The sequence below is a fragment of the Pochonia chlamydosporia genome, chromosome 1 (assembly GCF_001653235.2).
Source record: "Pochonia chlamydosporia 170 chromosome 1, whole genome shotgun sequence".
Taxonomy (NCBI): domain Eukaryota; kingdom Fungi; phylum Ascomycota; class Sordariomycetes; order Hypocreales; family Clavicipitaceae; genus Pochonia; species Pochonia chlamydosporia.
Genome location: NC_035790.1, coordinates 2,620,222 through 2,643,378, shown reverse-complemented (window position 1 = coordinate 2,643,378; position 23,157 = coordinate 2,620,222). Strand labels below are relative to the sequence as shown.

General features: G+C 51.7%; 10 protein-coding genes across 10 annotated transcripts; 6 read left to right on the top strand and 4 right to left on the bottom strand.

Annotated features, from left to right (window-relative positions):
• Positions 1–481: 481 nt before the first annotated feature.
• VFPPC_12853 (verprolin) lies at positions 482–3,499 on the top strand (the record flags this gene model as incomplete). The annotated part of the gene is made up of 1 exon (XM_018290630.1): positions 482–3,499. The coding sequence occupies one exon, from the start codon at positions 482–484 to the stop codon at positions 3,497–3,499; it is 3,018 nt and encodes a 1,005-aa protein (XP_018148868.1).
• A 1,777-nt stretch (positions 3,500–5,276) lies between these two features.
• Positions 5,277–6,318, bottom strand: VFPPC_12852 (signal transduction response regulator, receiver domain-containing protein; the record flags this gene model as incomplete). The annotated part of the gene is made up of 2 exons (XM_018290629.1): positions 5,277–5,940; positions 5,990–6,318. 2 exons carry the CDS (start codon positions 6,316–6,318, stop codon positions 5,277–5,279), a joined length of 993 nt encoding a protein of 330 aa, XP_018148866.1.
• A 614-nt stretch (positions 6,319–6,932) lies between these two features.
• VFPPC_00663 (RTA1 domain-containing protein) lies at positions 6,933–8,019 on the bottom strand (the record flags this gene model as incomplete). Its single annotated transcript, XM_018280640.1, has 3 exons — positions 6,933–7,797; positions 7,852–7,951; positions 8,004–8,019. The coding sequence occupies 3 exons, from the start codon at positions 8,017–8,019 to the stop codon at positions 6,933–6,935; spliced, it is 981 nt and encodes a 326-aa protein (XP_018148865.1).
• A 1,645-nt stretch (positions 8,020–9,664) lies between these two features.
• On the top strand, positions 9,665–11,469 carry VFPPC_00662 (NEDD8-like protein (RubA); the record flags this gene model as incomplete). Its single annotated transcript, XM_018280639.1, has 5 exons — positions 9,665–9,975; positions 10,025–10,066; positions 10,116–10,478; positions 10,535–11,252; positions 11,305–11,469. The coding sequence occupies 5 exons, from the start codon at positions 9,665–9,667 to the stop codon at positions 11,467–11,469; spliced, it is 1,599 nt and encodes a 532-aa protein (XP_018148864.1).
• A 391-nt stretch (positions 11,470–11,860) lies between these two features.
• On the top strand, positions 11,861–12,284 carry VFPPC_15194 (ubiquitin family domain-containing protein; the record flags this gene model as incomplete). Its single annotated transcript, XM_018292947.1, has 4 exons — positions 11,861–11,871; positions 11,921–11,975; positions 12,053–12,135; positions 12,200–12,284. The coding sequence occupies 4 exons, from the start codon at positions 11,861–11,863 to the stop codon at positions 12,282–12,284; spliced, it is 234 nt and encodes a 77-aa protein (XP_018148863.1).
• A 415-nt stretch (positions 12,285–12,699) lies between these two features.
• Positions 12,700–13,911, bottom strand: VFPPC_12851 (RNA polymerase II transcription factor SIII (Elongin) subunit A; the record flags this gene model as incomplete). Its single annotated transcript, XM_018290628.1, has 1 exon — positions 12,700–13,911. One exon carries the CDS (start codon positions 13,909–13,911, stop codon positions 12,700–12,702), a length of 1,212 nt encoding a protein of 403 aa, XP_018148862.1.
• A 750-nt stretch (positions 13,912–14,661) lies between these two features.
• VFPPC_00661 (transcription initiation factor iif) lies at positions 14,662–15,910 on the top strand (the record flags this gene model as incomplete). The annotated part of the gene is made up of 3 exons (XM_022428185.1): positions 14,662–15,241; positions 15,306–15,508; positions 15,566–15,910. 3 exons carry the CDS (start codon positions 14,662–14,664, stop codon positions 15,908–15,910), a joined length of 1,128 nt encoding a protein of 375 aa, XP_022284687.1.
• A 519-nt stretch (positions 15,911–16,429) lies between these two features.
• Positions 16,430–17,401, top strand: VFPPC_00660 (haloacid dehalogenase-like hydrolase; the record flags this gene model as incomplete). Its single annotated transcript, XM_018280637.1, has 1 exon — positions 16,430–17,401. One exon carries the CDS (start codon positions 16,430–16,432, stop codon positions 17,399–17,401), a length of 972 nt encoding a protein of 323 aa, XP_018148860.1.
• A 1,164-nt stretch (positions 17,402–18,565) lies between these two features.
• Positions 18,566–19,522, top strand: VFPPC_12850 (six-bladed beta-propeller, TolB-like protein; the record flags this gene model as incomplete). The annotated part of the gene is made up of 1 exon (XM_018290627.1): positions 18,566–19,522. The coding sequence occupies one exon, from the start codon at positions 18,566–18,568 to the stop codon at positions 19,520–19,522; it is 957 nt and encodes a 318-aa protein (XP_018148859.1).
• Positions 19,523–19,614: 92 nt separating this feature from the next.
• VFPPC_12849 (glycosyl hydrolase) lies at positions 19,615–22,038 on the bottom strand (the record flags this gene model as incomplete). The annotated part of the gene is made up of 8 exons (XM_018290626.1): positions 19,615–19,892; positions 19,948–20,160; positions 20,212–20,394; positions 20,442–20,465; positions 20,525–20,956; positions 21,022–21,456; positions 21,515–21,834; positions 21,893–22,038. The coding sequence occupies 8 exons, from the start codon at positions 22,036–22,038 to the stop codon at positions 19,615–19,617; spliced, it is 2,031 nt and encodes a 676-aa protein (XP_018148858.1).
• Between the last annotated feature and the right edge of the window lie 1,119 nt (positions 22,039–23,157).

The following is a 23,157-nucleotide window of genomic DNA, read 5'->3' as shown; positions in this document are numbered from 1 at the left end:
CCTCTCTCTTCTTCTGCAACCGAGTGTTACTCCAGCACCGTGCTGCATTGCCCCATCTGGTGTGTCATTGCTAGCCACTAATGTCTGCCTCCACGCCTCGTAGCCGCTCTGTCCACTCGATGGACGAGTTCCTTTAAGGATCCGCATGCCCCGGGCCGGCTGGGTTGGTCGGATCTCTTTCCTCCACATTCTCTTCGTTTTTGCCCCATTTCCCCTTTGTATTCGTGTTGTTATTGCCGTGTTGTAGATTTCAATAGAGGCTTTGTTGATCGAAGCAGCCTATCGTTACTGTCACCACCTTGCTTCCAACTTTCGACGCCGGTCGTTGATATTTACACATTACGATAACTAATCAAGCTTTTCCTTGTCACAGCTCTTTTTATTTTAGGCGCGGTGGTGGTGATTTTGTCGGGCTGGTCTCAACTCGGGAACAACGGCCGTTATCAAGATAGATCGGACGATACCCCCGGGCAAAAGGGACATGGCCGACACTCTCCGCCTGCCGCCGAGCAGCTTTCAGTCTCGTGAGCCTTCGCTGGGTCGAAGACCAAAGAGACTGCTTAATCCTATAATAGAAGAAGATAGTGATGATGGCCGTGTTCAGAATGCAGGAATGAGCCAACAAAGGAGACGCGGCGACACTTCCCAGTTGAAGATTGAGGCTTGGCTTTCGCCAATGAGTGATCATTTCCCGACTCCGAGGGGAATTCACTACCTCGCCGCCCCCGTCCTTCCGTCATCACCGTCCACAGTATCGGGAGATGGTAGCTCTCCCACAACGTCGTCGAACCCGTGGAATCGAGCCAGCGTCGCCACAGAGAATACCGAGTTTGAGGATCTTTACGACGTGTCCGAAGAGGAGGATGAGGATGACATGGCACGGCGCTATCAGCAACACTCGACGGGCAGATTTGCTCGTGGCCCAGGGGTAGCCGGTCAGCCATCATCAAAGCAGCCAACCCGTCTCATCATTCCAGCAAATCGACATGATCGTGACGAAGCTTGGTCTGCGGTAGACGAGCTCAAGAAAATCACTTCGCCAGTCCCCCTTACCCCCTCGGCCCAGCTACCCATGTCACCGGCGCAAATGGACTTTATCGGAAAACAGCAAGCGCTTGAAGTGCCGACTATTTCGGCGCCGCCTTCTCTTGACGGAAGTCTGTCGTCTGAGCAGCTTGCTGCCATGAGCGCACCGCCAACGCCAGTAATTGGCAACGATGAGGACACAACAGAGGAGACGGCCTGGACAGGCGTTCACCTTCAGCCTGATGCGCTCGCAACGCTACACGCCTTGTCTGGAGGAGACGGCTCCGAGGCAGACGACGAACACCTACACCAACGTCCTGTACAGGTAATCGATGTTTCCATGGCCCCGGTGGCCGTCGAGATGCGACAGCAACCCTTGCGCTTGGTGACGAGCTTTGTGCCTCGGACAACTTCAGGCACGATACATTCGCCCAATCCCATCCGACAGTCTCTTGCAGGCTTGACAAGACTGGATATTCCCTCTCCTAGTGGCTTCTTTTCGGGGCTGTCTCCGCGAACCAGGACCACCTGGCATCCGCCCAGCAAGTCTCCTGTAGAGATGCCTCCCCCAACCTCGACCACGGCTGAGCAGTTTTATCGATGCCCGTGGAACATTGACCTCTCTGTGCCGCCACTCCCAAAACGCCCCGACTCTGCCGAGGGCTTCTACAGAAGCGTCAACATATCGTCCGCGCCTGTTGAGCAGGTTATTGAAGTACAAGATGACGACGACGATGTGACTGACGGTATGCCCACCGCACGACCCGTGATTCAACATCAGGATTCCAACGATTCCGGTGAGACCATCAAAGCGCCAGCCCCATCATCGCCAACCAAGGTTGCCGAGGAGGCGCCGGTCGAGATTGTTGTCGACTACGATCCCGACTATGCCAGGAAGCAGCAAAAGGAGGCTCTGTCTCATCTGGATCGCACTGAGCTGTGGCTCATGGCACAGAGGGCGTACCTCAAGGGGGTCGACGACGATGCCGATGGCGACAATGCGGCTCTCAAGACCATTGAAGAAGCACCAGAAGAGGAGGAGGAAGAAGTGCGGCCCGAGCCTGAGCCCCCGTCCGAGTCTCTGCCAAAGAAGAAGGTTGTTCGGTTTTCCAATGTCATCACAACCACCCTGCAGCCAAAGCGCCTCCCCTCCAAGCTTCTTCGGCAAGAGTCAGCCTACTACAGAGCCTTTCAAGACTACATTGTCCGGACACACCTTCAAGACGTATTTGTCCAGCAGCTTTCTCGCTTCGAGGCCCTCCAAGCTCAGCGAACAGCCCTGCGCGAGACCCATCGCAACCAGCTTCTGGGCAAGTATCAGCTGAGTGTTGTTCCCCAGTCGGCAAAGAAGCGTCTCAGCGCCAATGTGGCCAGAGGCGACCACATCTTGACGGATGATCCTGAAAAGCTGCGCAAGGAGAAGGAATACGAGGCCATGAACCAGATGACCATGGCGACCTGGCACGTGGCTGCCCTCAAGTTTCTAAACGGCGGGCGCCTGATTATGGCACCGGTTACCAAACGACTGGCTCGACTCTCCCATTTGGCTCTCCCCAGCAAGGATGGCGGTGTTGCTCGCGATAGGGCTCGAATTCTCGATCTTGGAGGTCAGTCGACGTGCGATTGGGCATGGCACTGCGCCCTTCAGTACCCAAACACCAAGATTTACACGGTGACGACCAAGGCCATTCGCCAGCTTTCAAATTCCAACGTCCGAGGCCCTCCAAATCACCGCCAAGTTGCCGTAGAGCGCCTTTCCAAGCTGCCTTTTGCGAATGACCAATTTGATTTGATCTCGGCTCGCGAGCTTCATGGAATACTCAAATTTGTCGGCGAGAATGGCGAAGACGAGTGGGAGAGCTGCCTGCAAGAGTGCATGCGAGTTCTCAAGCCCGGTGGCTACTTGGAGTTCTCCATCATGGACTCCGACATCATCAATGCCGGGCCGCTTGGTCTTGCCAAGAGCGTAGAGTTTGGCTTTGCACTCAAAACCTTGGGTTACGATCCAAGTCCGTCAAAAATGTGGCTCGGCCGACTGGCTCGCGCGGGATTTGACAATGTCCGTCGTGCCTGGGTGTGTCTTCCGGTAGGTGCCAAGCGCAAGATGAGCATCCCGCCAACACCACCCTTAAAGGATGACGTCTCGATCAAGAGCGGCGGCAAGGTGTGTCAAATGGATGCCATGGTCATGGGTAGCAGTGACAATATTGCCAATGTCTGCAGCATCGTGGGCGGCTGGAGCTGGGAACGGTGGCTCCTCCGGTGTGAGATGGAAAAGGTGGCGGGCGAGATGCGCCTGGTAGATACTGTGACGACTGGGGCGGCGATGAAGGAGGCGGGTAAGTGCCTCGAGGGAGTACATGCGGTGATGGAGGAGGGAAGAAGTTGCAAGGCTGGCCTCCGGATGCTCAATGGCTATGCGAGGAAGCCCAAGCGGTGCAGTGATGTGATTCAAATTGCACTGGCGCAGTGAGGGCTTCGTTGCATCCTGTGAGTGTCGGCCGGGCGTTTCCTTGTTGTTTGGTCTCTGCGTGAACAAGCTTATGATGTAATGTACATTGGGTAGGGGGCATTTGAAGAGTTGTAATGAGAGGTTCAAGGCAAAAAGAGGCGTGTGTTGTCCTCGACGGTGCAAGTTGGATTCGTTGCCTGCGTTATCGTCTGTACATAGAAGTCTAATTGAGTCCATACAACATGAAGGTCGAAATCTGACGCTGACTGTGAATGACTGAACCCCACAGATTGTAGATGAACAGAGGGCCGTTTGATGAGATTTATGCAATCGAATGTCGAATCGAACGATCAAAATAAAGCCATGTACAAGTTTACATCAGGAGCTCCAGGGTGGAAGCTGTGTTGGCATCCCAATTTGTACTAGCGCCGACTCGCAGATACCGCCAAAATTTCGGATCAGTCAGCACCAGCTTTCCACAGCTCCGAACGACCCAGGCAGACCTGGTGTGACGACCTCCAACCTCGCTGCTTGTTGGCCAATTTCTCGCCGACGCAACAACACCGGTTCATCAACTCCATCGAAATCATGTCTGGACAGAACAACTGGCAAGAAGAGGCGATGCGCCGTCTGCGTCAGATGCAATCGCGCGGCGGATACGGCGGCCGGCCGGGTGGTGGCCCTCCCCAGGTTCCTCGAGGAGCAGGTGGTGCATTGATTGGAGGTGTCTTGCTTGCCGGTGGTGCGTGGGTGCTGTCGAATTCGCTCTTCAACGTGGACGGTGGCCATCGTGCGATCAAATACAGAAGGATAAATGGTGTGAGCAAGGAGATTTACAGCGAAGGTAGGACCACGTGGGACGGCATCTCAACACAACGGCTGACAGTATCATCACAGGCACTCACATCAACATCCCCTGGTTTGAAACCCCCATCGTCTACGATGTGCGAGCAAAGCCCAGAAACGTCGCCTCCTTGACGGGTACCAAGGATTTGCAAATGGTCAACATTACCTGCCGTGTGCTGTCGAGACCACAGGTGGAGGCTCTGCCGCAGATTTACAGAACCCTCGGCGCTGACTATGACGAGCGTGTGCTGCCCTCGATTGTGAACGAGGTGCTCAAGAGCGTGGTGGCCCAGTTCAATGCTAGTCAGCTCATTACCCAGCGAGAGATGGTTGCCAAGCTTGTGAGAGAGAACTTGTCCAAGCGAGCGGCCCGATTCAACATTCTCCTTGATGACGTTTCCCTCACGGTATGTTTTTACTTGTTTTGAAAATGTGACTAGTATCATGCTAACCTGCCACACCAGCATCTCGCCTTCTCACCGGAATTCACCGCCGCCGTCGAAGCCAAGCAAGTCGCCCAGCAAGAAGCACAGCGAGCCGCCTTCGTGGTCGACAAGGCCAGACAGGAGAAGCAGGCCATGGTTGTCAAGGCACAGGGTGAAGCACGATCCGCCGAGCTCATTGGCGAGGCTATCAAGAAGAGCAAGGCTTACGTTGAGCTCAAGAAGATTGAGAATGCCCGTCTGATTGCGCAGCAGCTGCAGGAATCTGGTTCCAAGAACAGGCTGATGCTCGATGCGGATGGTTTGGGGCTGAACGTGTTTGAGGGAGAGGAGAAGAAATAATTCGCCCGGCCGCTCATGTCTGGTGACGGGGACAGTAAAATGTCAGATGGACAATCTCTCCACTGAATAGTCTTGACAGACGGAATTGTACTATAGTCATATATTTGTAGAAGCAACATACATCTTCTACCAGTGTCTGTCTCTGATCCATGTCCTCGTTTACTACCTTAACCACTCCCAATACAGCCAGCCCTCCGCAATTCCCTCTCCTTCTCTGCGTTTAAAATCCCCGAGATCCTACTCATCATAATGGGCTTATCCAAAAAGTAATCAAACACATCTGCTCTCGGCCCATCCTCCACCGGTCCGTAATGCATCCTTACCAAGACACACGGCTCCAACCCCCGTTCCTTTTCAAACTCCCTTATCCAGCGCGAGGACGTATACCCGTCCACAACCGGCATGCTCAGATCCATAAACACGCACCAATACCGCTCCGGATCGCGCGTGTACTCATCAAATGCCTCTTGGCCGTTTTCTGCAATCTTGAAATTCACACCCAGCTTGAACAACATCTTGCATAAAACTATACAGTTAATCTGGTTGTCCTCTGCGATGAGGATAGCCCGCGGGTCGGGGTTGGGAGAGACCCATGGCTCTTCATCTCTGACACTGGATGGATTTACCCATAGCTCGGGGTGTTTTCTGGGATTACACGTCCTCTGGAGGCGGGCAGGGTCGGCGGCGCGTTCAAGGGATGTGACGGGGCCACTGGCCGTGATGGATGGTTCTGCGGATATGAGGGCTGAGTGGATGCAGGAGGAGTGCTGCCAGGAGCGCCAGCGGGAGATCCATTTTGTGAGGCTGGCGACGAGTTGGCCGGCCGTTATGCTGGATTATGTGAGTTGTGCTGTGTGATAGATTGGGTAGTTTACCTTACGGGTCAGTTAAGGTCTCCGTGGTGCCAGATGGCATGGAAATATGGTTGTTGGGTGCTTCGTCGAGCGGGCTTATACACAGCTGGATGGGGCCTTTGACGAACCGCAAGTCATCCGTGTATGCAGAAATGAGACTATCTGCGAGTTGTTGGATACTGGCTTCATCTGAGGCAGACGTGCTTTGATCGTCCACGGGGATCCATGGTGTTGCTATGTCTTGGAGGCCGGCATCGCCGTTGGCTTGGTAGCTGATGAGGCGGGCGTAGAGGGTTGAGTTTGCGGGTTGTGGTGTGGTGATTGTGATGGTAGGAGTTGCATTTGACAGACTCATGTTGCTTTTTGACGAAATTTCGACGATATCTGGATATAGAGTGAATTGAAATTGAAGTGATAAATGGAGTTTTTGATGAGTTAGTTCGCTTGGACGCTGCCTGAAGCTTGGGTGGTCGCCTTGAGCTGCATGCACAGCCCGGGTGTGGTGTCAGCTGGTGGCGGTATTGGTTGGAGCGAAGCAACGGGCAGCTGAGGGGTCAAATGACGTCGGTTGGCTTTCGGTACAGAGAAATGAAATGTGAAATGAAATAAGTTTTTGGGATAATTGATGCACAGAGTCTGTTGACCTCAGATGATGGGTGAAGTTGGCGTGTCAGTGGTGTTGACTACATGGCACAGCAACATTGTGCACCAGACTTGCTACGCCGTAATACTTGTCGTGTACTATTTCTAATTGCATCTAGTATCATTGATCTACCTAGGTAGATATCTAGGTAGATATCTAGGTAGTTGACATTTCGCGGTCAACAAACATAGATATTTCAGCATCACTACCCATATTGGACAGAATGGATATACTTAAGTACTCATACACTTCAGCAAATGCACTGAATGAGCTAGTAATTCCACACAAATATACAGTCTATCTTTGCTCTACAAACTCCCGTTGACTCAATTCCCAGGCTTCCCGATTCCATCCGTCTCCCAAAACGGCGCCTCCTTCTTACCCCTATCCATACATCCCAATGGATCAATCATTGTCATCAAAAACCCTCTTTCATCCTCCCAGCCCGGACCCTGGAGCTCCGTCTTGCCATCCTTTGCCAAATACACGTGATAATCCCTAGGAAGAAACCTCCTCGGATGCATCACGTTCCAAAGTCCCTCATTCACTAGCATGAGCGACGCCTCAAACACATAGAAGAACCACTCGTAGCGGATAATCGGGCTCAAGGCATTCAGCTCATCCACCGACTTGGCGCCATACATGGACTCGGAGCTAAAGTACTCGACGGTGCGGTACACGCATCGCACAAAAACCAGCAGCGAAGAGGTGTACATAGTGACGAGGGGGAACCTGGTAGCCCTTGTGAGGACGCCGCCCCGGGCGCAACGGTAGTGAAAGGTGCCTGCCGTGCCGAGAAACAAGACGATGACGAATAGCTGCAGAAGCAATGACGCCTTGAGGAGGCCGTGTCCGACATTGTGCAGGTTCTCCTTGACAGTGGGCTGGGCAACCCACGCAATGCCGAGGCCGTTGAGGACCTCGACGACAAAGGAGAGCGAGCCAAAGGTGGTGAGTGTCCGGCCGGGGTGGAGCGGAGCATGGTAGGGCACGTAGTAGAGAATACGGCCCAGGACGTGAAAGTTGGCGAGCTCGAGAATGGGCGGCGCCGAGTAGATGAGGATGGTGCTGACGATGTAAGGCACCGTCTGCTTGTAGTGGTGGGCGCCTACTTCTCGCAGGGCGAAGCCGACGGTGAAGAGGACGCAGGCAAAGGGGTGGAGGGCGGTGATTTTGAAGCTGCTGTATTTACTGCGTGTTGTTAGAGGTGGTTGATGAATGGGTGGAGGATGATGATGAACGTACATGCATTGCCAGAAGTGAAGAATGGTTGAGATGCCAAAGGCAACGGTGAAGACGATGGGGGCTATCTTGTTGGGTTCGTAGAACCAGGCACTTCCGTCCACTGACTTCTATGTTAGATTGGCAGAGATTTCAAGGTATGATTGGCGTCTTACCATATTTGCCGTCCATGATACTGAATTGGTGTTTGATTTGTCTCTTGAATCTTGATTGACTTTAGCCCCCATTATCAAGGGACATCTTGGCTCTTTATACATGTCTTGGCATCTTGTTGTGGTCGATTTTGATCAGTTTCAGGGTCCAGTCCGAATCAGGAAACATGGACCGCCGTGACGACACGGGCAAGCCATTCTGTAAGGCTGAAGTTGAAGTAAGAGCAGATGATGGTGTGGCGTTGTCAGATTGATGCGGCTACGATGAACGAGGCCAGCATTCAAGGTGACTGACTTGGTGTTGGTAATGGTGAAGTGGGATTCTGTACCCTGTCAGATTGTGTCCGAAAGAGATCAGATCTTCGGCCAGGGTCCACTGCCTCAGCCACCGAGGATCCTCTGGAGAAGCTTGAAGCTGTGCAACCTGGTGCAAGCGTGGTGATGAAGGTCCACAGGGCGACACATTGTGCCATTTCGGGAATCGGTGGCGCGCTGGGCCATGATGTCAGGCTGTGTTTAATTAGAGACGGGCTCCGCTGAGCGGTAGACGTTTGCCGTCTTGGTGTTTAATTCATTGTTGGTGGTGAAGTTGTGATGGGGCTTAGATGGAGGAGTGAGGTGTACTATGAACCAGACTGTCCCGGCGTTTCAATGTTGGTCTTTGGATTCAATGTTTCAATGTTGGCAGTTTAGTTTTGCACATGTGCAGCTGGCATACAGCTGGCGGAAGAGCCAGGTTGACCGCACTGCCTGTAGGTGCCTGCCCTAGGTACCTACCTAGGTAGGTACATACTTCTGCATGTGTACCCTTCATATCACACTTCGTTCAATGTCAAGTATAATACGCAAATCATCACATATGCCTTGGCTGGCCCGTCAATTAAAAGAAATAAAATAAAAGTAAGTCACCAACAAGCAGTACACCTACGTCAACCTCGCTGGCATCGGAGCCCGGCGACACTTACGGCGGAGTGATGCCGATGGCGATGGTGCCGCCCATCATACTCTACGCCACTCAGCAGATCTGCAATGCCATGCCATGTCCAATTCACCACTTCCACAACAGACACAATAAACTTGTCAAGTCTACAGAAAATAAGGCAATAGAGCCTTCAATGACATCACACTCTTTTGTTTTATAGTAAATTCACTTTCAATGCTCATGTACCACCAACAACTGCCAGTTGAGTAACATGTACGTGCCCAGGTAGCGAGCATGATAGAGTCAGGTCCAGTGTGAGCTTCACTCAGCACGAAGCAATTTATTGACTGATTTCTTGTACACAAACTACCAGACAGTTTACTACCTACTTCCACGATATGGAACAATATCAGTCCTCATTTCCAGTTCACTGCCCTAACAAATGCAATACTTCCAGATGTCTGGTCACATCCACCCATCTGCCCAATACGGTAGTCCATGCCGCCCTGTGGATCTCATGCTTAAACTTCCAGATGTCCAACCCTGACATCATGCCGAGACCCCTACCTTGGGGCCTTGGGACGTCGAGGCTGAGTGTAAGCTGCCGACCGTCGATCTGACGAATCCCAAAATAAACAAACTCAAAGATGAAAGTGGAATGGAATTTATATAAAGTAGCTGTTGACACTCATCACATTCACTTTTATTGAGTCGTCCATCTCACAACATACACATCTCCAACATGCATCTACTACTACCCTCATTACTCTTGGCTGCCACAGCTCATGCTACTCCCCTCGCCCAACGCTCACAAAACTCCATAAAATGGACTCCCTGCAAAATTGCCAACGCTTCTGTTCCATTAGAATGTGGTACCTTGACAGTGCCGCTTGACTATACGGACAAGACTGGCAATGCTACTCTGCAGATACAAATGCAGCGAGCACCTGCAAAGCAAAAGACCAAGAATTCAAAGAGCATCCTGCTCAACTTTGGCGGACCCGGAGCTGATGGCGTTGAAGACATGGCTTACTTTGCTAAGCGGATGCAGGCGTATGTTGCGTCGCACAGTATTACCTCGTGCTTCTGCTGACCTTGACAGTGCAACGGGCGGTGGTCATCATCTCATCAATGTAGTTCCAAGGTAAGGATGCCCATGATACCTGAGTTCAACAAGACTAACTCTCGACCAGAGGAACGGGCAAAACCCTTCCATTCTCTTGCTACCCCAACGATATCCTCCGCGCTGCATCATCACAAGCCATTGCCGGTAATTCGTCCAACGTGGCCCTCGGCTTCGCTTGGGAAAAATCCGGCTTCTTCGCCGCCGACTGCCATGCTGCACAGAACGAGACGGGCAACCTCATCGGAACGGCGTTTGTGGTTCGCGACATGATGCAGATTGTAGACGCTCTTGGCGAAGACGGCATGCTCCGATTCTGGGGTGTCTCGTACGGCACACTGCTTGGCTCGACTGCCGTGGCCATGTTCCCCGACAAGGTTGACAAGGTCATCCTCGATGGTGTCGTCAACCCATTCGAGTATTACGAGAACAAGTATGATGGTCCGCGGAAATGTCATCGTCCAATGGTAACTAACACTCTGCACTTAGGGAGACGGAACTTCTCTCCGATACGGACAATGTCATGAAGGGCTTCGTCAAGGGCTGCATCTCCAACCCCAAGGCATGCCCCATGGGAAAGAATCAGACGGCCGCCCAGCTGGAAGAGTCCATCTACCAACTCTTCCAAAAGCTCAAGTCCGATCCCATTGGCATTCCCGCACCTGGCACGCCTGGAGGCGGAATTCTCGTCGACTACAGTCTCATCTCTGCCGCCATTTTCCGTCAGCTCTACACGCCCTTTACGTGGCAAAACACTGCAAAGTGTATTGCTGCTCTAATGACCGGTAGTAATACGAATCCCAATCTCCAGTTTTGCATTCCCGGCATGGGAGGTGATAGCAGCAGCTCCGGCAGCAACGCCAAACGCAGCGAGGCAGCAGCCAGACAGGACCAGGAATCACAGTACGGTATCAAGTGCAGCGATGTCCGCGTCCACATAAACAACCTGACTGAAATGATGCCCGTATTCGAGGGCCGTCACAAGAAGAGTCGCTTCTTCGGAGACTATGCCGATACCGTCGTCGCCCGATGCGCGCAGTGGACACTACCGGCCAAGGAGCGGTACATGGGCGACTTTAACGTCACGTCCAAGAACCCAGTGTTGGTGATTGGAAATACGCATGATCCAGTTACACCGCTGGTTTCCGCAAAGAATGTCACCGAGACGTTCAAGGGCAGTGTGCTGCTGCAGCACGACTCGTATGGGGTGAGTTTGCCGTTTTCTAAGTGACGAGGTGTCCTGGGCTAACAATGTGCAGCATGATAGTTTGATGCAGGCCTCTCTGTGCACGGCAAAGGCTATCCGGTCGTATTTTGTCAATGGAACAATGCCACAAAAGGGAACAAAGTGCGATGTCAAGGTTCCTTTGCTTTCTGGCGAGGATGGCTGGGATGAGGTGCTTAAGGAACTGGGGTCGAGCTAGGAAATGGCCGTTTGCTTGCGTAATTCATGAATAGACTGTTGATAGATTTGCGTTATGTTGATAGATTATAAATTGTACAAAGAATTCTTTGATGAAGTCGATCAATTGATAAGAGCTGTCCTGTGAGCGGGAGTTGAAAGGTCTAAATCCACACTGACAGTTTGCCATCTGACGCCGCCTTGTGCCCCGCATGAGCAACCAGACCACCACACATCCAAACGCAGCTCATCAACCCACCAGGACCTCGTACTTTTCCTCCAACATCATCAGCCTTGCAGCTTCCACGAAATTAAACGCCCGTCTCACACACGACAAGTCTCGTACTCTTTCTTCACCCATAGTTTACCTCCCATCCGTTTCGCCTCTCACGTAGAGCCATACAACCGCCACCATGTTGATCAAGTACGTCAACCCCGCCATCCGCAAGCTCCAGCCAAGCTAACGACTGCAGAGTGCGAACCCTGACCGGCAAGGAGATTGAGTTGGATATTGAAAGCGACTACAAGGTGTGAAACCAACCCGCCCTCAAACGATAATAGTACAAACGCGACGGCAAGATTCGAAACGAGCTTACAAAGGATAGGTCTCGCAAATCAAGGAAAAGGTCGAAGAGAAGGAGGGTATCCCCCCCGTTCAACAGCGTCTGATTCACGGAGGAAAGCAAATGTACGACCCTCCGACTCCTACGAAAAACCGGAACTGGAACAGTGAAATGGCTAACCAGGTGTAGGACCGATGACAAGTCGGCTGCCGACTACAACCTCGTTGCTGGAGATACGTTGCACTTGGTGCTTGCTCTGAGAGGAGGATGCTAAAAGGCGCGAGGGGAAAATTTGATTACCATAGACGAGGGGCGGATTAACCCTGCGGAGTTGACATCCGGAGGATGCTATTCATTACAATAACGTAGACGATTGTCTATTGATGAAGCCAAGAACATGATAAACTAAACAGTGTGCACCACTAACAAGTGATTTATTATGCCGCATGATCTCTCTAGGCAAAATCGCTGGTTCCCAAGACTCTACCATTCTAAAACACTTGTCCTCCCAACTTCCAGATGTAATGATGCATGTTTCAGTCCCTTCATATGCATTTCATATGCGGCTTTCTAGCCTCCAATATTGTGCCTCCAACGCCGATGTAATGTCCATAAAACTCCAAATTTAAAAACAAGCATTGTTATACAAGATGCAAAGCGCAGCCAATGCCATCAACTTCTGTGGTTGATTATCGCTTTTTAGGCCTCATGAAAATATCCACAGCCTTGCGCTTTCGTGATACGATCTGTGGAGGAGCAGGCAGAGACTCCGCAGATGGTGGTGACGATGATCCTGCTGTGGCAGGTAGTGGTGGTGACGGTACTTCTGCGCGTTGAGCAGAGTTGCTTTGGTGAATTGCGGACGACTTTGCTTGAGATCTCGGTGGTGATGGTGGTGATTGTGGCGGAGACTTGACCACCGGGCGCTTAAACTTGTTTGCTAGGCTTGAGGAGCGCTTGACTGGGCTGGATGCTGCCGCGGGAGCAGACACGCGCTTCACGGTGGTCGAAGATGACGAAGGCGCCTGCGGCTTTCTCTTCAGCAGCGACGTAGCCGCAGACTGCGCAACTGGCTTCTTGACTGGCTTTGCCGGTCTGGTTGGCAGCTTGGACATCTCATCATCATCAAAGACGTCATCATCCTCTTCCTCGTCCGATATGAAGGTGGCACGCTCCTCATGCTCGGCCATGGCAGATGGCGGCTCAGGAGACACAGCAGTTGGACGATACTGTGGTTGAGATGATCGGCGGTAATCGTTGACCATGGATTCCGGGGCCTTCTTCATCTGCGAAACACGGGTGGGTGTATTCATGGGGCGGGAGAGTGCGCCATGAATGGTGGCAATTTCCTTGACCTCGCGACGAACTTTGCGCATGACACTTGCGCCATTCACAGTCTTGGTCCGGCTGCCCGAGTTAAAGGACAGGTGGTTGGAGTAAGCCTCGCGCGGTCCGCTAAAAAGCTTCTTTCCGCCTCCCAGCTTGACGGACTTGGGAAGAAGTTTGTTCTCGATGATTCGGCTAGTGTTCTTCTCCTTGTCCTGCTTGAGGCCAGCCAGGGCATTCTTGAGCTTATCCTCGCTCTCCTGGAGAGCCGTATCGTGTTCCGCCTTGTACTTTGCCCACACCCGATACCATTTGTCGGGGTTCTGGGGCTTGTACGCCTTGGCCTTGTATTCGAGGGGAAAGTCCTTCTCAATGAGCTTCAGCCATATCTCGCCTGTGAGTCCCTGAATCTGCGGCGAGTTGAGCTCAATCTGTCGGAGCTGATGTGCGCTGTCAATCTTGAGGAGGATGTGGCGGACTGCGTCGTAAGGTAGGTAGTCTCCTATACTGCCTAGTTCCTTGAGGTTCTTCAGGCAGGCCGCCGTCGCAAGGTCAACCAGGGACTTGACCGGCATATTGTTGGTTGTCCGTGTTGTTTATTTGGTTTGTTTGGTTTAGTTGACTTCTTTGGTGTCGTGGAGTATGTGATGTAATGAATCGAGACTGAATCGAGACTGAATCGAGACAGCTATGAGACTGTTATGATTGCCTGAGGGCTCGTCAAGATGTGTAAGAGGTTGGATGGTCGAGGGGAGGAGGACGGTTTCCGTTGGGAATTGCCAGTTTATGTACCTGGCAATGATCGAACTCAAGAACCAGGAACGTGACCGTGGCCGTGACCGCTGGGTACGTTGAAACTTTGTAGCAGCTGAGCGTCTACCATGACGAACGGGCGGCTACTGGCGGCGTGGTTAATTCTAAGTAGGGAACTGAAATGGTGATGCCTCAACGACGATGGTTTTGGCCAGCAGAAAGTCAGCCAAGCCACCAAGCTGCGTGGTGTCACTGTCTTGGCCAATGGCGGGACGGACAAAGACCCCAGCCATTCAGTCCAAGGTTGGCCCGTGCTTTAACTTCAAGTCGATTTATGTCAAATGTCAAAGTGAGCTTTCAGTGACCAGACTGATTGAGTTCTGTGCCCCATATTTCTGCTTCGCCCCAGCCAATAGTCTGCAAAGCGCCAGCTGCTTGCTCCAATGCTGTATTTCGTCACACACAAGGTTCCAACCTTTGCTACATATTTAGTCTCCAACCATCAACCACCTCGCCTCGCGCATCTCCAACACCAACGTTTCCGAATCCTGCGCCCGGCACACACGCTCCCCATGGCAGAATCAGGATATATAAAACCAGATCCAGAGGATGAAAAGGTGATGCCGCCGCCAATGGCCATGGAGGAGGATGAGTTGTTTGAGGACGCAGGCGACCTCGAGTTCTACGACAAGAGCCCAGGCAGCAGCTTCGAAACACTGTACCTCGCGCGCGTGCCCAAGTACATGTGGGATGCGTGGACGAAGCTCGTAGAAGGGCTGGGCGACGACGACGAGATACAGATTGGCACCCTGCGGACGTGGAACGAACCTGTACCCGACGCGTCCATAGAAGGCGGCACGCGCAACGAAACCAAGCTTCGCATGCTGCTGCAGGCCAACTGCCCTGAACACCAGGCACTTCCTCGCGAATACGACCTGGAGATTCTGGACCGAGACGTCAAGAACCACTTCATTTTCAGCGAGGAGGATCTGCCGGGGTACAAGGAGAAGAACAAGGCTCGCGCGGACGCTGCCGCTGCGGGGATCCCTCAATCGATCCTGCGGCAAAGGCAGAACCAAGGCGTCGAACGAACGGAGAGGACATATGATCGGAGGAACAGATACCAGCCATACTACCGCAAGGCTATTCCCAGTAGGCCGACTCCCGCGACTTGCGGTCTCAGTTGACCAAACATGACAATGCTGACACTGCCCAGAACGGACAAAGGTCTTCGGCAAGATACATTATGATGTTCGCGTCGAACCCCGAAATATCCAGGAAGAGGAACGGCTACTCGCCAGGAGACTCCTCGACGCCGAGACGTCCAAGACGAAACTCCAAATTATCAGCAGGAACAGCGCATCCTCCATCATCAACCCAGGTACAGCTGGATCTGCTACCTGGGGCGGAGGCTTCATCGTACGGTTTTTGCTCTTTAACCTTTGGCACAGAGTTTCCAAAGCTAACTAGTGGCAGAAAAATGCACCACCCACCGTCAAAGCCAAAAAGGGCGAAGTTTTCAAGGCTGCTCGTATTCCCAAGAACCAGCTTTTGGATCTCATCTTCGATTGTTTCCGTCAGTATCAGTATTGGTCTATGAAGGCCTTGCGTCAAAAACTGCAACAGCCCGACTCCTACCTCCGCCAGGTGCTCGAAGAGGTTGCGGTGCTGCACAAGAGCGGCCGCTTTGCCAACCACTATGGCTTGAATGATGCGTACAAGGATAAAGCTGGAAACGACGCTAAGGAAGAGGCTGCAGAGGCTGTGGATGATGGGGACGACGACGAAAATGAGGAAATGGAAGACGTGTTGCCAGCATAATGTGCTGAGAGGGTTTGTAATCTGGGGGCCAATACTGGCGAAATCTTTACTAGCTGAAGGCTATTGTGCTATTGTCATCTAAGGAGTTGGGGTGTTTTTGTTTCACATTTTGCTTTCTACATAAAAACTTCACCGGTTGGAAGTACATCTGCGTCATACATACCCGGCATAGATTGGACCGCAAAGGTCTAGAATATCAACAAGATTCATTCTATGGGATTCTGTGATGGTTGCTATTGACTTTGGCGGTGCATTAGTCCCGACTTTACCAGCAGATCATGCGCTCACAGGGTAAAAGTTAGAGGGACAAGGTTAGAGCGGACAAACTTGATGTTGGTTGTTGCATCCTCGTTACTCCGTGTTGAGTTTGGGCCGATACAACTGGGTGGTACTATACGCCAGTAAACGCCAATTCATCGTTCAAGCTCAAAGTTTCAAGACGGGATTAAACATTCGTATGAGCCGGTTAACTGCTCAGGTCATGCGCACTACTTTGGTAGTGTTTGTAAAGTAGAAAACATGAGCAACAGCCTCTTCCCTGTGGGGGAGTGGAGTGGATTCCTTCCAACATTCCCGCCAAATCTTGGACACACAAAGCTCTCTTCTCACGACCATCCCACAGCCATGTTTATGCGCCAGGTGACGCAAACCGCCAAACGACGCAAATTCATGTCCACAATGCGCCTGGTTTTTGACTTTGATGGCACAATCACCCAGAGGGACACCATTGGTGAACTGGCCCAGGCGGCCGTCAACATCCAACGCCGTCGTACTGCTCGTGACCTACAACCAGCCTGGGACCACGCCGTGAAAGCCTATCTCCAAGATTTTGAGTCGTACAAGACTAGCTTCAACCCGCCTGAATCCAAAAGGCGAGATGTCGCATCAGAGAAGCGATTCCTGTCCGGGATGAAGGGTGCTGAAGAGGCCTCGCTGTCTAGAGTATCGGAGAGTGGCATCTTTGCTGGACTTGGACCAGACGACTTGTTTCAAATGGGCGTGGATGCCGTCTCATCGGGACGCGTGGCAGTCGCAGAGGGATTTGAAGAATTATTGAACTGGGCCAAATCTCGGGGCCTAGACGTCGACATCATCTCAGTCAACTGGTCCACATCGTTTATCAAGGGTGTTCTTCACCCGCATCGCCTTCGTGTCGTTGCAAATGACATTGCTGAAAGTGGACAGATTCACGGCCCACAGTCGACGGGTTCCAGAATCACAACGGCGCCCGATAAGTTGAAGGCTCTACAGCAAATAGTACCCACTGGACAGCAACTTTTGTACTTTGGCGACTCTACTACCGACCTGGAGTGTCTCCTCTACTCTCATGGCGTCGTCATGGCCAAGGACGGGACGTCCTCGCTGCTCAGTACACTATCTCGTATAGGCATCGACGTTCCACACATCGGAAGCCTGCAGGAGAACACAAATGCCAAACTCTTCTGGGCTTGCGACTTCCGACAAGTTCAAAGCGGAATCCTGCGACAGTGACATAGCCTGGCGCTTCGTAACTAGCGAGTGAATAGGTTTCCCGTTGGATGAACAGCGCCATGTGCTCACTTCGGTTGATTGTGCCGACTGGTTGTACAACTGCTGTAAAGGCGCACGACAAACAGTTGTACAAAGACGGCACGTTTTAACATTTGGGTCTTGCTTAAAGGCTGGACCGGCGTTGGCATCCTGTTTCAACGAAATGCTCTTTTTGGTCATATACACCTCACCAGCAAGCCAACTAGACACACAATAAGTCAATCATACCATTTAGGGACCAACAACAATGTGTTTTCACAAAACAGCCATTTTCGCCTGCAGTCACCGAACCTGGGGCTGTTGCATCAAACGATGCTCCAAAGCCACTGCCGAGTCCGCAGCTCCACATCCCGGCGTTCGGCTTTCTTGCCCACACCGAAGACATCACGGCTTGTATTCGATCCGAGTCGAACATGTATGCAGGATTTGCGCAGTCGTCGGCCAGTTGAAAAATGGAATTCAAGAATGCAAGGAAACGTTGGTTGCGATGCGCCCGGGTCATCCGATCTTGAGTGCGGAGGCTGAGAAGCGGCATGTTCCGCCATCGAGAGAATGACAAGCTGCCGCGCGGTGATGGTGGATAACGGAACAAAAGAATTCAATAGTTGGCGTTTTGCGTATCCCGCGCATCCAGGCGGCAAGTTTGCGACCAATCGAGAATGCAAGACTCCCTCTTGACAGGCAACTTTGGTTCTCAAAACTCATATTCATAAAGTCCGTTTCTCATGTCAGGGATCGTTGCCACGTCAGCCTTCCTCGGATAATCGACCAAAGAGCGGCTTTCGTGTTGGGAGATGAACATTTCCGGGCCGGGGATTAAGTCATGGTGTTTAGCATAGTGCCGATCCTGCTTACTTGAGAACGTCAGAACTAGTGCCAAGCGTTGAACATCACTGGCATAGTCCACTTCTGGACATGCTAGGCGCTAGTATTCCACGGAGCAAGGCACTTGGTAATGCGGTGGCCAGGAACAAAGATGACTCTTGTTGATATCCACACGTACTGGGTTATTCCACAGTGGAGAGTCAATGTACTATACATGATGAATATAAAAGTTAGCATTGGCCCTCGACAATCTTTCTGTTTGCATGAACAGCAAGGTCTACATCTCACCTTATACACACCATGAAGATGCTACCTCTCCTACTGGGAGCTTCTCCCATTACTGCCCTCACAGCAACGCAACTCTTTCAATTTCCCAACACTAGCCAGTTTGTTGAAAACATTGCCGTTCGCTCTAATGGTCATCTCCTCCTCGACACGTTTGACCACGGGCGTTTGTACACTCTGGATCCCACTGCAAAGAAGCCCATACCTCGGGTCGTTGCCCAAGTCCCGGAAAGCACCGGTCTGACTGGAATTGCAGAGGTTGCGCACGACCTGTACGCCGTATCTGCTGGCATTCTCAACCTGACTGATGACTCCTTTGAAGCCGGAACTTCAAAGGTTGCTCTTGTGGATCTGCGCGATTGCCATGACGGCAAGCTTGCGTCGGTGAGAGTCATTGCCGAGGTCGCTGATGCGGGCATTTTGAACGGCATGGCTAGCCTTCAAAAGCACAAACATATTATTCTCAGTGTGGATTCCAAGACGGGACGTGTATATCGTGTTAATACACGGAACGGAAAGGTGGATATCGCTTTCCAAGACGACAGACTGAAGCCCGGTCCGGGTCCCGTCCTTGTGCCTTTAGGCATCAACGGCGTCAAGATCTTCAAGGGCTATCTGTACCTGACAAATTCGCAACAGCGATTTGTTGGGCGAATCAAGATTGACGATTTTGGCGACAAAACGGGCGACTTGGAGATCATCACCACCCTGCCGTTGAACCCGCCCAAAGTCCCGGATGACTTCTCCATTGCCAAAGACGGAACCATTTATTTGGGAGCGCACGTGGACACTTTAGTTAAGATTACGCCAAACGGCCAGTGGACTGCATTGGTAGAAGGCAGCAGTGCTGGATTTTATTTGGACGGACCTACTTCGACAGCGCTAAGCAAGGATGAAAAGACTGTCTATGTCACGACGAGCGGTGGTGGCCAGACTGGCAAAGGCGGGCAGATTGTGGCTGTTCACTTGTAACATGGCGGCACACGGTATTTTGGACTAGAGCAGCATATATTAGCTAGACATGCAAACAATGGTGCGAGTAACAGAAGCCCCCAACCGCCCTTTCATCGTGAACCAGTCCACCCTTCTGTAGCGCGATCCAAGTTGAACGCAGCACTAATCAGGGCAAGGTGACTGAACGCTTGCGGCGTATTACCCAACTGCTCTCCGCTTCGAGCAATTTCCTCTGAAAACATGGACAAATGATTGGAAAACGAAAGCATATTTTCAAACATGTTGACGGCGCGAACGAGATATTTGGGTTCATATACCCCGGCACGTGTCATGGCTTCGACCAACCAAAATGTACACATGCTAAAGGCGCCGTCTCGTCCACCCACACCTATCACATTACGTTAGAGTCGTATAGTGTCCGGAGGAGTAGTGCTGGTTCATACCGTCGTCTGACAAGTCTGTATCATAACGAAACACCAAGCCAGCGCTGGTGAGGCCCCCTCTCTCCGGAGGAAGTAGGATTCTGTCGAGAGTATTGACAAAGCGAGGATCACAAGGAGAGATAAAGAAAACAAGGGGGGCAATAAGAATAGACGAATCGACAATGGTATTGTTTTCGTAGCTCTGGACAAACGACTTCATTTGGGTGTTATAGCCTATTCATCATTAGCCCATATTCACATCGCCAGACAGAACGTTGAACCAACCCTTTTCCATGACTTCTTCACAAAGCCTGTCCCGGGCAGCCAACCAATTGGCCCGGTTAGGGCATGGCAAACATCGCTTCTCGGCTAATCGTATGCCGCGGTCGAACGCGACCCAAAGCATAATCTTGGAATACGTAAAATGCTGCTTGTTACCACGGACTTCCCAAATGGACATGTCGGGGTCTGTGTTGTTAGCACCTTTCTCTGTACGCATGGATGGAGCCACGTACCGTCCACAATGGTCAATACGTAATCTGCAAAGGGTTAGCACCGCCTCGAGAACAGCACGGGGAGTGACGGCAGCAAAACGTACCCAACAATTCTCGTACTGCACACCAGACATCCCAAGGGACGGGTTTGCCGTACTTGTTGTACAAGTAAATAGCATCCATGAGCTCGCCGTAAATGTCAAACTGCTGATGGAACGCCGCGCCATTGCCGATACGGACCGGCTTGCTGCCTCGATACCCGTCGAGGTGATCCAATGTGGCTTCTGGGATGTCTGTCTCACCGCGGATGGTAAACATGATAGGCAATCCTCCGTCAGGGCCGCGGGACTTGACAAAACGTTCCATGATGAACTCCATGTAGGCATCAGCTTCGGCCCTGAACCCAAGCCGGAGCAGAATGTAAATAGTAAAGCTGGAATCTCGGACCCAAGAGTATCGGTAATCCCAGTTTCTCACCCCGCCGATATCTTCAGGGATAGAAAACGTGGGCGCTGCCACAATGGCACCGGTAGGCTCTGGAAGCATTCAGCGACTCTAGTCCCGGCAATCCTCTCTTATCAGAAAAGGGCAGAGAACTTACCATATGTCATCATTTTCAGAATCATGAGGCTCCTGGCAACAACCTCTCTCCAACGGCCCTTGTACTTGGACTGTTTGATGAAATTGTGCCAAAACGACTGGGTATCGTGCTGTTGGTTATCCAATACTGGAGTGGTAATCTTTTCTGTAATGTGATTGGGAATGTCGTTTCTCAGCACAAAAGAGATGGCCTCGCCTTCATGGAGCCGGATCTGGCCGACTAAGCCTTCACCAGCCATTCCCTCCTTCTTGACCTTTTTGAAGCCTATATTGGGACACCCCTTGCTGTCATCTCCTCGCTGAAGTACTACATCTAGCTGAAGCCGCACGTCTTTGCTATGAAATGTGGCAGCTTTGCTCTGCGAGTCGACTGGTTGAGTCAACGTAGTAACGTGAGGCTCAAGGCCGTATCCAAAAGCAGGAAATATTTCCACGTCTGTCATCCTGGAGTGTTAGTTTTCTAATAGCAGGCCGTTGCCGACGACATAACTCACCGAATGTCAAGGAACCTCTGATGCACTCGACGCGTCTAACTAGCCACTTTTTGAGCTCTTCTTGTACCCGTGTAGACTCGCGGTAGGAGCTTTGCTTATACTCCTTGGTCATGACCTGTGCGGCCTTGGGCCGTGGGAAAAAGTCAACCAAATCCACGACGCCATCTTCGTGGATGTATCGGGTCTGCAGAATACAAGAGCCTGGCAAATATTGCTGCTTGGTAGTACATTCAAACTCTGCGGGCGGTGCAATGCTGAAGTATCCGCCCTTGTCCTTGTCCAACAAGCGGCAGAACAGAGATGGCGAGTCAAAGTCAGGCCTACACACACGTTTCAGTCACGTTTTCTTGCGACAAGCAAACATTGCCATCATCTCACCAGCACATAAAGTCTACGCTTCCATCTATGCCCACCAGCGCACAAGTGTGCATGTTGCCGATCATTCCGTAGTCCTCGATCGGCAGGTAACCGCCCGTCTGAGCCCGACGAGACTGGCCTCGATGTGATGCTGAGCCTTCTGCCATTGAGCAAACGATTCAGCCCTGTGATTGGGAGTGTATATTTGATTTCGGGAGTATTTCAAGTGAATGAGAAGAAGTTTTCCAGTTGCAAATTCGAGTGAATGCGAGGAAAAGCATTGGGAGTCTATTTGACGAGTATACGAGGAAGGTGCGAGGAGCTGTCGGTCAATACGGCTGGTCCTGGTGGGGCAAGGGTAGCTCGAGCTACCGGTTTCCGGGGAAAGTGGGACCCATCTCAAGATCTTTGTTTTGAGCCCATCAAAATTGCAATTTTGGCAGAGAACAAGGAACCGCTCAGGAATCGTATGATACTTGAATGTATTAGTAGAGACGAACTACTCAGTTTTTTCATTCTACCGTCTTTCGGCATCTTGAGAGGTCACCACGAGCAACCGTTACTGAGCAAATATGGCATTGGGCAGCAAGCTACATTTGAGCACTGACCCGGTTTTCAAGAACCTGCGACTAAGAAATGAGCCGACCAGGTGTCAAGGCTACCTCGGAATCAAAGGGTTCAAACCGACGGTGGGCATGAAGCTAGCTGCTCGCTGCTACACTGGCATCTCATCGGTGCCAGCTGCTGATGGGCTTCACATACTACTCGCTCCCCTGTAATGATGTGATTGTATGTGCACAAAAGTCTTACAGATCTTCTTGTAGCAAGACGTCATGAACTGGTTCTGCGGGCCTTGACGTCGACGAAACGTGTTGCATCAATGCGGCTCTGACTGTCGATGCTGGTTGCGCATATCAAGGTCGTCATTGTCCTTGACAAGTAAGGCATCCTCGCAGTGGGTTCGTTTTCACCATCCAAGGCTCAATGACTGTTGAGGCGAGGAGTGGCCATCTCTGGCCAAACAGCGTATTGATATCCATTTGTACTAGGCAGTCCTTGGCAGTTCGCACAATGTGAAGGTCCCGAGACATTCGCTGCTTGTCTGACCCAGAGGCATAGTTTGAGATATCCGGACCTGTGACAAGCTTTGCAACAAGCTCTCTATTGAGAACAAATGCCGCAGCGTCAAAGGGTTTCTCTGGGCGGCATCTCCAACTTGCTTCGTTTCTCACTGTCTTACCATGGCTGAAACAGTGCTGCAGACGCAGTCGATCGGGAAGGACCCA